At 30.7% G+C, this 16,782-nt stretch overlaps 1 protein-coding gene across 1 annotated transcript; it reads left to right on the top strand.

Annotated features, from left to right (window-relative positions):
* Window positions 1-7,634: 7,634 nt before the first annotated feature.
* On the top strand, window positions 7,635-15,413 carry MPB2C (movement protein binding protein 2C). Its single transcript, XM_028267637.2, has 5 exons — window positions 7,635-8,053; window positions 8,336-8,419; window positions 11,279-11,641; window positions 13,808-14,026; window positions 14,847-15,413. Exons 1-5 carry the CDS (start codon window positions 7,850-7,852, stop codon window positions 15,054-15,056), a joined length of 1,080 nt encoding a protein of 359 aa, XP_028123438.1. The 5' UTR covers window positions 7,635-7,849; the 3' UTR covers window positions 15,057-15,413.
* The last annotated feature ends 1,369 nt before the right edge of the window (window positions 15,414-16,782 follow it).

The raw sequence follows: 16,782 nt of genomic DNA, 5'->3' as shown, positions 1-16,782 counted from the left end.
CCTTTGGCAATTGGGTTGGCGGTGGTTTTTAGTTTAAGTCATAAAAATATGAAATAAGTTAAAAAATTAATAAGATAAAATGTAATATTTAAATTATAATTATTTTTTTTTTATAAAAATTAAAAAAATCAACTGAACTTTTTAATCTGAATTAAAATAGTTAAAAAACTAAAAAATCAACTCAACTTTTCAAACAAAGCCAAAATATATTGTGTGGTTGACATTTATTTTAAATGTAACTCATGTTATACGTAAAATAAGTTTTAATAACACAATATATTTTCTTTATTCTATTACTGTCGATTTAACATTATTGTTTAATGTGCAGCTCGATCGGCCAGCCTCTAGAAGAGCAAACATCATTATCAGAAAATGGGTTCATGAGACTTCAGACCACATGGTGGTTGCCTAATTTTTTACTAGGCCACAGAATAGGATCTTATATATGTGCAATTGACGTGTGCAATTGATTTGTCACTAACATTTGATAAACTTTGCCTTGGATGTGAGTTGATTTTTAACTTTTTAATTTTTTAATTTTTTAGTTTGTTTGGTTATTTTAATTTAGGGTTAAAAAGTTTATTTGTGATAGGTTTTTTGACTTTTTAAATTTTTTGTGAGAGAAAAAATAAAATAATTATAAATTAGATGTGACATTTTATCTTATTTGACTAAAATAACATATTTTATCTTATATGACTATTTTAGCCTAAGTGATCTTCCCAAACAGACCCTTTGAATGTTTTTACTCTCAACCAAGAATTTGACAAGTTGTCTAGTGCTAAAGGGCTTGCCTTTGGGATGAATTATGAATTCAATAGGAAAAATTAGTCTAGGGTCCCTCTCATATATTTAGTAATGGAAGAGATCCATAATTTTATTTTATAATGTCTAAGGTCCCTCAACTCCCACACCCATATATCACAGAGAAATTCCCACCTCTCTCTCTCTCCCCCCGATCTCATCACTTCACCTCCACCGCAGTTGCCGCCTCCTCCACTGTTACACGAACTGTACTTTCTAGCCAGCTCGGAGACCGATCCGAATGCGGTTGAAGCCAGTTTCTCGTCCCTGATAGCAGTATCAACAACATCGAGACAGGTCAAAAAGGAACTCGTCCGGTTCGGAATCGTAACAACCGCAGGGGTGGTGCATGTAGATTCTAAAGAGATGAAATGATGAGACGTTGGGAACATTCTGAGCTTGGCTTTTTGTGTAAACATGGTGTTCGCTGGAATGCCTGTGAAAAAAGATGAGCCAGCAACAACTCATCTTTTAGTGGGAGAATTTTTGTGTGTTGTTGTTGGGTGGTTTCTGCTAGTAAATCCCTAATCATGTACTATTGAAACAGCGGGCTATATCATTTATGCTACAGGTGGTTCGGTGCTCCAATGCATCGGAAAACAAACAGTAGCATGTAACAATTTTTTTAATTATTTAAATCTAATTAATAGAAGTCACAAATTACAATTAGCAATCATGAACTTCATGTATAAAATAGTGGCTGTACACATGCACCATTTTCAGCAGTACCGAATAATGCAACAAAATTTCTGATCCCCACCATTTTCACCATGTATAAAATTTCTTTGATAGCCTTCATCATCATCATCATCATCATCATCATCATCTTCTTTCTACATCAAATAAGTAGTTGTAGTAGCACCATGAAAGCCATATAAACAAGAGTTGCGTGCTACATACACCATCTCTTTGCGAATTTCTCTGGGTTTGGGAAATTTATTTGGTTTGAGTAAATTTCTTTGGGTTTGGAGAAGGGAAATTTCTCTGGAGAGAAGGAAAGGCTAGGAAGGCCAGGGAAATTTTCTCTGGAGAGGGAAATTTCTTTGAAGGCCAGAGAAGGAAAATTTCTTTGGAAAGAAGGGAAGACTAGAGAAATTTTCAAATTTTCTCTGGAGAGTTGAGTCTAGGAGAGGCAGGGAGGGCAAAGAAATTTGTTTAATTTTCTCTGCCTTTAACTGAGTAAAATTGGTGAAGTCAATTTTCTCTAAGCTTGGGAAGTCTAGAATTTATCAATTTTCTCTGGTTTGAAAGTTGGTCAAACTGAACCTAGAGAAATTTGAATTTTCTCTGGGTTGAACCCAGAGAAATTCTTTGGAAGTCCAGAATTTCTCTGGACTAAATTTCTCTGGACCAATTTTCTCTAGATCAACTTGAGGGACCTTTAGACATTATAAAAATATTAGATGTCGTTTATGCTATAAAATCTTAATATGAGGGACCTTAAAAAAAAATCTCTATTCAATAATACATAGGATAAATTACAAATAGATTTGATTAAAATACAAATTGCTCCCTGTGATTTTGGAAATTACATTTCACCCACTGAAGTTTCTAATTTCATAACAAATCTCCCTTTTTATTAATAAATCATCAAGTCAATTAACAATTTTTAATAATGTTATAAATATGTTTCAATTAATAATTTAGGTAATTTTATTATGGATAAATTACACTGACACCCACTGAAGTTTATATTTATTATAGTTCATTCCCTCACATTTGGAAAATTACACTGACCCCCCTGTTAATTTAATTTTATGTATGATGATCATTACGGTGAGGGGGGAAACTGTTATAAAACTTCAAATCTCAGGAGGCAATTTGTAATAAAACTTTAAACCTCGGGGAGGGGAATGTAATTTCCAAAAGGTGAGGGAGAACTGTAATAAACATAAACCTCAGGGGGTGTCAATGTAATTTACCCTTTTATTATCGTATAGGAGAACAATTATGAATTTCTTTTTTTTAGTTAATTCAGTTAAATAATTTTTTTTAATAAGGGAGTATTTATAATTTTTCAAACTATATGGGGTAATCTGTACTTTAAGCAAACCTCAGTAGGTGTATTTGTAATTTATCCTAAATTATATTGATAGTTTTTTTTATTTTGGCTCTTGTATCATTTTGATTCCTATAATTTCTATTAGCTCAATTTTGACTCTTAATTTTAGATTTAATGTCAATTTAGTCCAATTGATAACGTTGATTAGGATTTTTGAAGGAAAATGGCCATTGAGTTGATTAAAGTTAACTCATTGAGTTAAAAAAAATTATTATTTTGCCTATGAAAGCATAACATATGCTGCTTATGTTATGTGCGTATTTTTTCATTTAAAAAAAAAAAAAAAAAACTAACAATTTTAATCAATTGGACCAAATTAAAACAAATTCATAAATTTAGAATCAGAGTCGAATCAATTAACATTATAACTAAAATGACACAAGAGTGATAATATAGAGACTACCAATGTAATTTGCCCTAAATTCAAATATTTTAAATTTTCACTTTTTCTTAGTGTTATGTCAAGTTTTTTTTTTTTTTTAATATATATGGTTTGTATACAACTTCATGTTCTCTGGAATTGCTTTAATGTGATCGAAGCTTGAAGTGGTTGCTTATAAGAATATAAAAATGAATTTGATAAGAGAGTAAATTATTGATAAATTAAAATCCAATTATAATAACATAGATTTAATTTTTATTAAAAAAAATCAACTCATAAAAATTGTAGTATAAAATAACATTGCATTGTGCTATTTTAACACTGTTACACTTCAATAGTACATTACAGTAGTACAATTTGGTGTAAATTTTATGAAAATTGAAAAACTTGAAATGTAATAAAATTCATTTTTCTACCGGCAAAAGGAAATAGGAATAGGGTTTCATTTTTTAAAATTTTTTTCTTGTTTTTTTTAAAGACTTCTGGGGTCCCTGGTTCAGGTCTGGAAATAAGTTGGCAATTATACACTGCTTTGATGATAAGTTTTTGCTTTCAAAAACAAAATAGTAGTTTGCATTTGGCTGATAGATTTGAAAATAAGAGTTTTATGTTGCATTTGGCTCATTGAAATAAAAGTAAAATGAATCAAGACAATCATTCTTTAGCCTTCATGTAAAATGATCATTCTCTTGTAATAGTAAAAAAGAATTCGATTTGTAATACACTTTTCATCATTTTTTAAAAAAAATCAACTAGACGTAATAATTGACATTCTAATGGAATGATGATGTTTCCACTATATTTTATTATATTAAATCAAACACTAAAAAATAATTTCATTTGTAATATATTTTTCATCATTTTTTTAATAAACTAAACGTAAGAATTGACATTCTAATAGAATGATGATATTTCCACTCTATTTCATTTTATTAAATTGAACACTAACTAGTCAAATTGACACCTATAAAAAGAGAATTGAAAATTGGATTGGAGAACCTAAGAGAGAGGGTAAAATAGAACTTACAAGCTCACTTTTTTTATTGTAGCTTTAAAAAAGTGATTGTTATAAAGTTATAAGCTCACAATAGAGGTTTTTTTTTTTTTTAGTTTTTACATGTTGAACAAAAATTCCCATAGAAGTCTTACCCAACTTTTAAAGGTATTTTGGACATTTATCAAACAGATTCAACTTTTTCACAACATAAAAACAAAATGCCCCAAATAATCTTACAAAACATGTCCAAAACCAAGATCCTTGTGCAAATATATAATAGGATTTCAAATAACTTCCTTCACCTTGTTATAAATCCCACCCATATAACAGCTATAAAATCCATAAACTCATTCATTGGTGAAATCTAAATACAAACTAAATTTCTTGAGCCTCCGTTTGGGAAGTGGGTTGGCTTTTTGGCTTTTTGATTTTTTTGGCTATTTTAGCCTGGGCTTAAAAGCTTGGTTTGGGAATGACTTTTTGACTTTTTGGCTTTTTTGAGTTTTTTTGTGAGAGAAGAATGTAATGATTATGGGTTGGATGTGATGTTTTGTTTGTTATGGCTAAAATAGCCTATTTTGTTTTTTGTGGTTAAAATAGCCAAAAAAACCCAAACCATAGCTTTCCAAACGAAGCCTGAATTATCATAACTAAATTTCAAATCCTTTTTTATTTTTATTTTTTAGTACTAAGGATGGGTGAATTATTTTCCCTTAACACATAGAGGCCATGGACTGAAAAATGGGAGTCTTGTCATGTAAGACTTGAACTTTTAACCTTTTTAATAAGGTACAATAGTTTGTAGAGCAACAAATTTAACACTACTTTTTTTGAACTCAACAAATTTAACACTACTTGAATAGAAATTTTGTGCATGTAATTTATGTGCAAGTAATGTTTTCCTAATTTTTAACTAACTATGTAGTTGCAATTAATTTTCAAATCTTTCAATCTGGAAACATCCATAGTCTTGGGAGGAAAAAAAATTGAGTATAACGATAACACTGTCTTACATGGAATGACCAATTAATAAAAAGTCGCAAAGGGATTAAGTGGACAAGTCTTATCTTCCACCAACCTAACATTATTATGATCCCTATCGCAAATTAAAATTGCTCATTGAATAATAATACTGTTACATAATATTATTGTTGCATTTAATATTGGGTTCAAGAGGCCATCCTAATTGGTAAGGGAGTTTGTTCATCTCCTTATTGATCAGAGTTTGAATCCCAATCCCCTACTATTCGAATAGAAGTCTGACGGTTTAGGTGGATCAACTAGCATTTCCTAATTTGGCTTATAAGGGTAGATTCTAAGGGTTCCTACCTTTAGGGTGTTCTGGGAAAGCAAAAAAAAGAAAAAAAAGAAAAGAAAAAGAAAGTTTCAAGGGGCATTATGAGATTTGGGCCATTAATTATACACTAAGCAACTTATTGATGGTTTGATTGTCAAAGCTACATCTCATTGATACAACAAATGGAAGTGTTGGCCAAAGCCAACCTGCTTAGGCTACTCTGCAACAATTATTATTCCATAGAAGTTGAAGTCAGGAAAGCAATTAAGATGATGCTTTCAAGATTTAGTAATAAAATACAAAGAAATTTATATATAGTATCACATGACACCTTATACCTCTTTATCATGCTTTATGCAATGATTTTAAGCTTCAATATCTTATGAAAAAATAGAATTTAATCGGAAAAAAAAGAATCGGTTGAATTTTGTAACCAATTCGCCTATGAAATAAAAATTCAATATCCTACTCGTCACAAACAAAGGAAAATAAAACAATACAACAAATTTTATAAGATAAGAAAATAGTATAAAAATATACCTAATAAACAACAGTATACGAAAAAATGAATAACTAAAATTTTACTTTTATTAATATAATTTCCTGTTGAATATGGATTTTACATGATCCCTTTGTCCTAAAAGTCTTTAACCCATATTTCATTATTCACTATTACATAATATGATTTTAATTAAAAAAATAATATCACGTGTTTGTAGTATTGACAGGGCGGTACAAACAACAAAGGATCATCTCAACATTGGTTAGGTAGAGACAGCATTGTGTAGAAAATAATAATAATAATCACTGTGTTTGGTTTGAGTTTTTTGAAAATTGAATTTTTTAATTTTCGTATTTTTTTGTTTTTAGTGAATATTTTTAAAATTTTAAACATTTTTTTTACTTTTTTAGATGCACTTTACTAGATGTGTCTAAAAAGTAAAAAAATTATGAAAAAATATTTTAAAAAATTAAGAAATACATAAAAATATAAAAAATGTATTAAATTCTTGTATTTTTTTTTGTATTTTTGGTATTTAGTAAATTTTTAAAAGATTTTTTTTACAACTTTTTTACTTTTTAGGTGTATTTATATTAGGTGTGTCTAAAAAGTAAAAAATTTGTATAAAATATTAAAAAAATTTAGTAAAAACAAAAAAATACGGAAAATAAGAGTGTAAAATTTTCTGAAAATTGTTTTTAAAAAATGGGAACCAAGCAAAGTGAATAATTATTAGAGTATTTTTATAACTATCATTGAATACTATTTATATATATACATTTAATTTTGAAACTTTAGATTTAAATCCTCAATAAATTATGAAATATATTGTACAAATGTCCTTTAATAATTGGGGTAATAACAAATCAATTGAGAGTTAAATTTTTTTTAATAGATTAATAACAAAGCTTATAAACTTTAATTATTAAAGTCATAAAATTTTCTCTGTATATGTAATTATTTTTAAAAAGTTTAATTGATTTTTAATTTCCCCTAAATAATTCAGGATGTATAAATGCATAGTGAATATATGTAATGATATATATAGTGACAATTAGACAAAAAGTCCAAACAAATAATCATTTAATTCTTTCTCCTTTTTTTTTAACTCGTTTTTTTTTTTTTTACAATAAAAATAAATTGAGAAATATCAAAAAAAAGTAGAAAGATGATAAAATAATTTAAAGTTCATGAAAATAAAAGTGGTTCATGTACTGACTTGTGTAAAAAAAAAAATATATATATATATATATATATTTTTTGTTGATATTTTTCTTCAAAAAAATTAAGAGTGTTTGGCATAACCTATATTAGTACACTTATTTACATAAGTATATTTATTTAGGTCACATCACTTTTTTATTTTTTTACATATTTTTCTTAAAAAATTAAAAAATATATTTATTTAGGTCTCATGTGATGTGATATTTTGGTCTTGCTTCTTTTTTTTAAAAAAAATTCACATCATTAATGCTTTTTTAAAACTTTCAAATGAGAAGGATGCATCATTTGTGATTTCCAAACAAATCCTTAATTTGGCTGTCAAAGTGTAATTATTGTTATTAATCTAAAAAAAACATAAAAAAATTCGAGGGGCATTATGGTAAAGTCGAATCACTCCTCTTTTTTACGTTGTAAGATCCCTGTCAATTTTCAGTTCTCTCTCTTCATACCAAAATCGAATTATTCCCATAAAACTTTTCTCTAGTCTCTCTCTTTCTCGATTTCAAACTCAACTTTGTTCTTTGTTCTTTGTTCTTTGTTCTTGTTCTTGTTGTTGGAGAACCACAACAACAACAACAACAATGTACGAGCCCCAACATTTCCTAGATTTACAGGACAATGCCAGTTACGGAGACCCAAAATCATGGCTTTCCTCCGAAGATCACTCCCCTTCTCGTACTCAGTCTTCTCTCTCCAACGCCATCTCCACCGCAACTTCCGGCACTGTCGACCCTGTCCTCTTCAACGATCTTGTTCAGATTGTTCCTCTCGTTCAGTCCCTAATTGTACTCTCTCTCTCTCTCTCTCTCTCTCTCTCTAATTTACTAGCTTTTGTTTGATTTTTTGGGGGTTGAGTTTGGATGTAGAGAAATTGAAAATGACCCAGCGGAAATTTTAGTGGGAAATCACTGGGTTAGTGGAAGTTTTGCTTTTTGGGGTTTTAGATAATTTGAATTTGTAAATTGGGATAATGTTACTTCTTTCATTTTCTCTGCAACCAAACGAAGCATTTGTTACTTTGCGCAATTGGGTTTTTAAATTTTGGGTTTTATGTGTGGATTTTGTAGGATCGGAAAGCGAATTCATCATTTACTCGTCGTGGTTCAATGATCTATACCAAGACGCCTTCTAGAGAATCACTTTCCAGAAAGGTAAGATTTTTTTTTTATTTGTGGCTTTGATTTATCTAACTATTATTTTTTGGATTAAAAAAAAAAAAAAAGAACTTTGGAATTGTCCAAAATTTTGAAATTTATTTGAAGTTTGGGCTGCATATCTTCGTCCGTCACCGAGAGTGCAATTATGTTTTGCTTGTGTCAAACATGATTAATGAGTATTTGTCTGAATGGTGTATCTCCTCATTGCATTTTATCTTTTAATCCATTTTTCCTTATCTTACTTTGACATTTATGATGATGAAGTAATAATATGAGCTTTTGGTTTTAACGATCAAAGCTAGAAGTTATTTGCAGTTCATGTGCTAAATTTACTTCAGTTGAAGCAACTTGGCAATGCCTTGGTTGACCTTTGTGATTTATGCTCAAGGATGTGCACAGGGGTGGAGCCTCCAATTGCGACGACTAAAATCAACATATCACTATTAAAACTACGCCAAAAAGTGATTAAAAAAATATAATCCGTGAACTTAAATTTCAATGATAGAACACTAGAAAAATGCAAATGAGAAGTAATATCATATAGTTTATCCAATACATGAATGGTAATCTTTTATAGATTGCTATACAACATTTTTGAAATTGTCATGTACTGATGAATGAAAGATGAAAACACTTTCAGTTTTTTATTTTTATTTTTATTTTTATTTTTTTTTAAGCAATAAAATGACCAAAACTATGGTACACACTCTTAAAAATGCATACTGTATGCCCTTTTAAAATCATACTACAATGATTGGTTACAAAATCACAAAAGTTAATAACTTTTTTCAGCATAATAGTACGTAATATTTAATATTCATAACATAATTATAATAGTTCGTTATATAATCATAATAATTTGTAACTAAATTTTTTTTTGTGGTGCATCCCTTCATAACATAATTATAATGATTTGTATTAACACTACAAAAACTCAGAACTATTCTACAAAATATAGTATATAAGTAAAAAAAATAAGAAGTTTGGTGGGGCGAAGTGCAATTAAGTAACACATGAATCCCCGCCCGATGTGCACCTTAAGTTGCCAAAGTATACTTTATGATATGATTGCAAAAATACTATATAGGAACACAAGTGATGTTGTTTAAATTTGGTATGATTTCAATGTGCAGTCAGCTCTTGTGGCCTAAACTTAGTAAAGATGAAATGAAATAATTATAAAGACGAAAAGCAAAAAAGCTAAGTCGAGTAGAGAGTTCTAAGAATGGTCTATGCCCATTTACATATATAAATTGTAATGTCTGTCAAATATAGTCTTCTTAGGTGTTCCCGGTTACATATTTTATTATTTCTAATGTGTCTATTAAGTTTTGAAATAATTTTTTGTGCATTTGCAGTTTGATAAAGTTTTTATTGAAAGTTTGGTAACACATTGTCAAGCAATTAGAAATGAATTTTTATCATGACCCTATATTAGGTGTTTTATGATGCGCCTCCTTTGGGAGAGAGGTGCATGATTATTGAGGTGTTGATGAAGATACTTTGTATTGAGATGTTGGTTTGGGAGAAGAAGAGGGCAAAGTGTGTGGGTTGATCCATGTCTGGTAGATTTGAGGTCATCCTATGATAACGTGTTGACCTGTATAACTAAGGCTGAATTTCCTTAAAAGTGAATTTGGACTGCAAAAGTCATCTCCAATGTTGCATTTTTGTGTTGGACCTTGTCATGGAAGATCATTATAGTGAACAACCTGATTTATAGAAGCCATATTATACCTAATTGGTGTTTTATCTGCAAGGAGGTGTGAGAGTCTGGTCCATTGCCTTACTGATAGAATGGTGAGGGAAATGTGGGTGCTTGTTTGTTTGGTATGTCTTAGACCTTCCTAGAGGTGTGGCTAATATTGTTTCTTGAGGGAAGCAGAGTACAATTGGCAAGAAGAGAAGGAAGATGCAGAGAGCAGCTTCCTTTTGCTTGATATTGGGCATTTGGGTTGGGGGGGAAAGGAAGCTAGTATTTTGAAGGAGTCTATGTTACATGGACTCGGGTATAGTTGTCGAGTACGATTATGTGTAGTTTGTTATAATTGTATTCTTCTAATTCTTATGTCCAAGGACACCAGGACACAACTATGTTCATATTTCTTAAATATGTATTTTATTTTTTAGGATAAAATGGCTTTTAAAAGCCAACATAGAACATTTTATGCACAAAATGGGAATCTTATGTATACTTCTATAGTAACATTAACTACTTAGGCATGTTGAGTGCATGTCTTATTAGATATGTTGAATACATATCCATACGACCCCTACTCAAATGTCGAGTATTTGACACATGTACTTTACAAATATAGAAGAGTCCACATAATATGGGAACGAGTAAAGGAGCCTAGTCAAGTTAATGACAAGTTTTTGGGTGTTTTGTATGGTTGGGTTTCAAGGAGAGTTTAAACCCATATCTTAAGGATCTTTTGTGGGGCATTTTTTCTTTCTCACATTTCTAATAAATAGTTTTGTTGCATAAGGGAGGCACCTATTTGGGTGCCCTAATAAGGTTGTATTTATACAAAAAAAAAAGTAATACCATTATTTTCATGATCCAGTTCCCCGTAACATACTAGTTTTAAATTTTTTTGCTTGTTTTATATTTATAAAAGCAAATTGTTTTGTTAGAGAGAAAGAGAGAGAGAGAGAGAGAGAGAGAGAGAGAGAGAGAGAGAGAGAGAGAAGAGTTCATATCATAATTTCATGATCATGTTTCTTTGTAGGTGGTAATTTAAGTTTGAACCTTCTATCTATTCGTAGTTTTTGTTCTCATGCAAGGTGATTTGAATTTCTGTTCATGGACCTTTAAGTGGGAGCTTATGTTAGATTCTTAAAATGTTTTAGCTAACTGAACCAAAAGGAAGGAATGTAGCTCAATCTATTCCAACTAAAAAACGGAGGGACCATGCAGACAAGGATCAAGGGAAGATTGCCAGTGATAACCAAGATGGATGCTCCGACAGTTTCTCAATTTTCTCCTCCAGGGCATTACCAACAGAAAAGGACCGAGAACAGTTGACTGCATTAAAAGAACAAGTGGAAGATCTTCAAAGGAAATTATTAGAGAAAGAGGAACTTCTGAAATCAGCAGAGATTTCAAAGACCCAGATGACTTCCATGAATGCAAAATTTGAGGAGTTGAAACACCAGGCTGCAGATAAGGATTCATTAATCAAGTCTACTCAACTACAACTATCTGATGCAAAGGTATCTGTCTTAATGCTTTTATGCTTTCTCTTAAAATTCTTTATGTGTTTTCAAATTATGTGTAATCCATTTGCTTGGACATTTAGTATAATTTAATGTAATGGATTCTTGTTTTGATAGAATATTAGTGGAAGATATTACTATTTGACCACATTGTTTTGACAGAATATTAGTTCACAAACATGATCTAAATTCCAAAATTTGGTCTCAAAATCAGCAAATGGCCCATTTTAATGGCAGGGTGACTTTACCTAGCAATGGTTTGTGACATCCAACATAAACTAAGATAGATACATATAGAAGGTGATATAATAATTTTCTTCAAACCAAAGGGAAGTTTACCAGGCAGTATTTATGTCATCCATTACAAGACAACATAGGGAGCTTCAGTAGTTTCTTTTTAAGGCATGTTTTTTCAATTATGTTTCTGTTACTTATTTCTCTTTTTGTCTTTTCAGATGAGTTTGAAATTTTTGATGTGCAAAATAATTAAGTTAATTTTACAACTTAGGCCTGGTTTGGCATGTCTTAAAATTACTAAAAAAGTCAAAAAGTTATCACTATTCACAAAAAAAATATATATAAAAAATCATGACAGTGCTGTTACACAGGACAGTGTGCAGTGATGGTACACTGTCAACTGATGCTACAAATTTTACCCGGTGGTGCACAAAAAAGTTGCACAGGACAGTGTTGTTCAGCTCGTGGGGGCCCATCACGGGTCTCGTTTTGATAATCTGAACCGTTCAATGTATAGAACTTGTTGGATACTATATGCCTGTAAAAAATCATGTTGTTTGGATATCGATAGGTATATGATCAAATCAGTTTTGTATAACAAAATGGACGATGAAGAAATTAATGGTTGACAAAAAAACTAATTTGATCAGATAGCTATCGATATTCAATCAATGTGATTTTTTACAAGTATAAAGTACTCGACGAGTTTTACACATTGAACGGTTCCGATTATTAAAACGAGACCCGTGGTGGGTCCCCATGGGCCGAACAGTACCGTCTAGTCCGATCTTGGACTGTAGGCAATCTGCTCCTATAATGTTTGCTACCAACCGACTGGCTTCCAGTACAATCTAAGTCAGTAGGTATTTACATATAGTAGGGGTAAAATGGTAATTTTGTTATTTTATACAATATTTTAATAATGTAAAAAGTCAAAAAGTTATCCCAAGCAACCATCTTTTTTCTCTCAACTTTTTAGTCCAAAAAGTGTACTTATTTAGGACATCCCAAACAACCCTTAATGTGCTAACATATTTCGTTTGATAAACTCAACCCAACAAGCTGTTGTGTTCCAATTACTTGGGATCAGCTACAGAATCTTTTTTCCAATTACTATTCGTAGTCAAACCCTCAATTTTAAGATAGTCATTTTTTTTTTCCTTTTCACCTCAAACCACAGTTCTCTGAAGCCTGCCTCCGTTTCTTTTACCGCCCTCCATGTTGATTAAATCCCTCCTCTGTACAAGCAATTTAATTGGTCTACGATGCATATGATCGTACCGTCTCAAAGACAAATGGTTTTCTCTAATATTGTCTTCAATTTGTGTCACTTCTATCTTATTTCTAATGAGTTCATTTCTTAATTTATCTTTTCTTGTGACACATAGTCTTTTCAATATTATCATTTAATCTATACTCAATTTTTGAACATATTTTTCCTTAGTTGCCTAACATTTACTACCATACATTATAGCAAATCTTATAGCAGTAAAACTTTTCCCTTAACGTAATCGAAATCCTATGATTGCACAACACTCTTGATATATTCCTTAGTTTCATCCATCCTGCCTAATTATGTACGACAAAAATGGTCTGAATTGAGACGAAGTGTGGTGTGCAAATAGAAGCTCCCTTGGCCCAATCTACCAATCATGGAGCATTGCCTTGAGAAGTACTCCTTTTTGTGGACAGTCTAGTAATTGTTTGTTTCTTCACTTCAAATTAACCAGTTTTCACAAAAAAAAAAAAAAGGAAACAAAAATACTGGTTTTATAATTTAAACTCTTTCCTGATATTGGATAATGCTTGGTTAGTATGCGCATCAGTAATTTGCACGGGAAGACACACAAACAAACACGGGTGGGTGCGCATCCCTTCTGTTGGAGAATTCTTGCATCATTGTTACTACCTTCCTTTTATCTGCAGATTAAACTGGCTGACAAACAGGCAGCAATTGAAAAATTACAATGGGAAGCAATGACTTCCAACAAAAGAGTGGAAAAGCTCCAAGAAGACCTAGGTTCCATGCAAGGAGAGATTTCATCATATTTGTCATTGTTTGAAGGCTTGACAAAGAATCATCCCACCATGTCTGCTGAAGATTATGATGTCACACCTTATCATTTGAATCATCTTCCTCATACGGTAAGCTCATTAACCCCCCCACCACCATCACCTCTTCTGTGTTTCTGTTTTATTATTATTATTTTCTGAATTTTTGGTTGCATTTGAAGCATTAAATTCATGCTTAATTGGTAATTCTTAGGGTTTGGCAATTGCTTTTTAGCAGTTTTTTTGTTGGTTTTTTTTTTTAGTGAATGTTTTCATAAAATTTAAAAAAACTTCATTTTTAGATTCTACTAGATTAGATGTACTTGAAAAGTAAAATAAAAATAAAAAGATTTTGAAAAAAGTCTACTGCGGACATAAAAAAAAGTTTTAAAAGTTTACTGGTTTTGGCCCTTTTTTGCGGTGGTGAACTTAATTTGGGTTTTTTCAACAAAAAAAAAACCTGATTTCTTAGATTTTTCTAGAATAGATGGACTTGAAAATTAAAAAATTTTGATTCAAATTTATAAAAATTTCACAAAAGACAAAAACAGTTCCAAAAAAAAAAAAAAAGTGACTTTTTTAGTAGTTGCCAAATAGAGAAAAGAAGACAATTATGACCAACTTATATAGCTACTCATCAGCTTACTATGTATTGCCATAATAAAAGAATATATATTGTATTGTTGTATATATGATATTTCTTTTACTCCTGTATTTGCATAACTTATATTTTTTTTTTGTAGTTACTATTGGCGTTGGAGAGATTATCAATTAGCAAGTACATTATTTTATTTTATTTTTTTTGTAAGGTCTTAAAAGGAATTGATGTAGGTCAGCAATTCATTTATCTTCGGTTTGTTTGTTGGGTTGCCATACAATATGTAAGTTGAAAAATCTGAGATGGTTTGAACAGGACGATTGGGACGAGACAGAGATGCAGAAGATGGAGGAGGCTAGAGAAGCCTACGTTGCTGCTGTTGCTGCCGCAAAAGAAAAGCAAGACGAAGATTCTATTGCCGCTGCTGCCACTGCAAGGTTACATCTTCAATCATTTGTTTTTAGAAAATCTGAGCAGCGGAAGTCCCTAGTCGGGATTCCAAGCAACTACGCTAAGAATACATAAAATTTTCACAACGGGACACAAATGTGAAACAAAGAGGTGAGACCCACCCTTCATATCACTTATTCGTTCCATTCTGTGAACTTTTTTTGTGCACTTAGATTTACTCTCTTGATAAACATATGATTATTCACTCAAGATTGAACTCTCTTTGTTGTCCAATCTTTTATATTATGTGTTTTTCAAATATTTAATACAGAACACATGCTTGTAGATGTTCTCATGTGTGGGGTTCATCATTTGTCAAATGAAAGTGAGGGAGGTGGGTTGGGAAGTTATATTAGTAATGCATTTTGGTAAATGAGATATTTCTTGTTTTCATTGGAAAGCATGCTTATTTATGAACTTTTTACAGTTTAACTGTCTCTTCATGAAGTTAGTTTGTTCCTTTCTCTTCATAAGCACTACATGACACTAACAATTTGACATTTAAAATTAAAAATAATAAATAAAAATGAAACAAATAGTGTACGCATGAACTTAATTCGCACGCTATGGTTAAGTGTGTTTAGCAAACACATTTTTATAAAAACATTATTGCTAATCACGTTGTTTACTTAGCATATAACACTGTTTGAACCATCTTTTCGGATTCTATTTTCCCCAAGTCTTTAAATTCAAGTAAGAAAAAATGCCGTTAACAATGCTTTTCAAGGAAAACGTGATTGTTAATTAGGAGTTCTCAAAATCTTGTTAAAACATTTCACAATTGTCAGCAAAAAATGTGCTGTTAAATGGTCTAGTTTGTATTTTGCTTAGCCTCATTTGAGAACAGGTTATTTTAGTAATTTTTTGATTTTTTGATCAAAATATGAGGTAAAAAAAATAGTATGTTTAGAATGACTTTTTGTTTTTCTATGAAAAAATGTGCAAAAAGTAGAAAGAAAAAGAAAATTTTGACTTTTTGATATAGATTATTAACTTTTTGGTTTTTTTTAGTAACTTTTTTGCTTTTAAACTAAATAGGTAGTTTCCAAATGAGACTTTAAATAGTCAAAAAGTAACTAAAAAAGTTATAGCTAAACAGAGCTTGAGTTGAGTTGAGCATGACTTGATCGTTTATGTTGATTCAAACAGAACTTTCGATATCATGCTACATTATTCTATATAAATTTTTTATTAAATTTGTATTATACTACTAACATTTTTTTTTTAGAACACATCCTATCATCATCAAAATCACAAAAATGCTAGTTGCACAGAATATAAAAATTATAAAATTGCATAGAAAGTGCATTGTGCATTGGATTTATTTTAAATAATTACACTATAAACTCAAATTTATGAACTTAGAATTTACTCAAAAAAAAGAATCAATAGTTCAAATTTATTTTACTTATGGATTCTATACTTTATCAATTTAATTTCTACAAATATATTTAGGAAAAATTATGAATTAATAAAGATGGGTTCATTGCATTTTTGTATTTGAAATATTACTCGGCACACCCAATGAATCTAAGCCCAAAAATGCACTATTTGTGTACTTTTATGTGCCCCAATTCTGTGTATCTAGCATGTGACCATGATTGATGAAAACGACAAAGGAAAACAACCACCGAGGGTGGTAGCCTAATGGAGAAGGTATCCTTCTCCACAGGTGTGACTCAGGTTCGAATTAGTGGTGGATTCCTTTTTATGGATTGGGTCAAATCAGGTCGATAATCGGTTATTCCGGGACCTAGATCCATGGATACAGTGATGATATCCTGGAGTTTTTTGTTTTTTC

The sequence above is a fragment of the Camellia sinensis genome, chromosome 15 (genome assembly GCF_055761805.1).
Source record: "Camellia sinensis isolate YWXY chromosome 15, ASM5576180v1, whole genome shotgun sequence".
In the NCBI taxonomy this organism is placed as follows: domain Eukaryota; kingdom Viridiplantae; phylum Streptophyta; class Magnoliopsida; order Ericales; family Theaceae; genus Camellia; species Camellia sinensis.
This window is presented reverse-complemented; position numbering and strand designations above follow the sequence as displayed.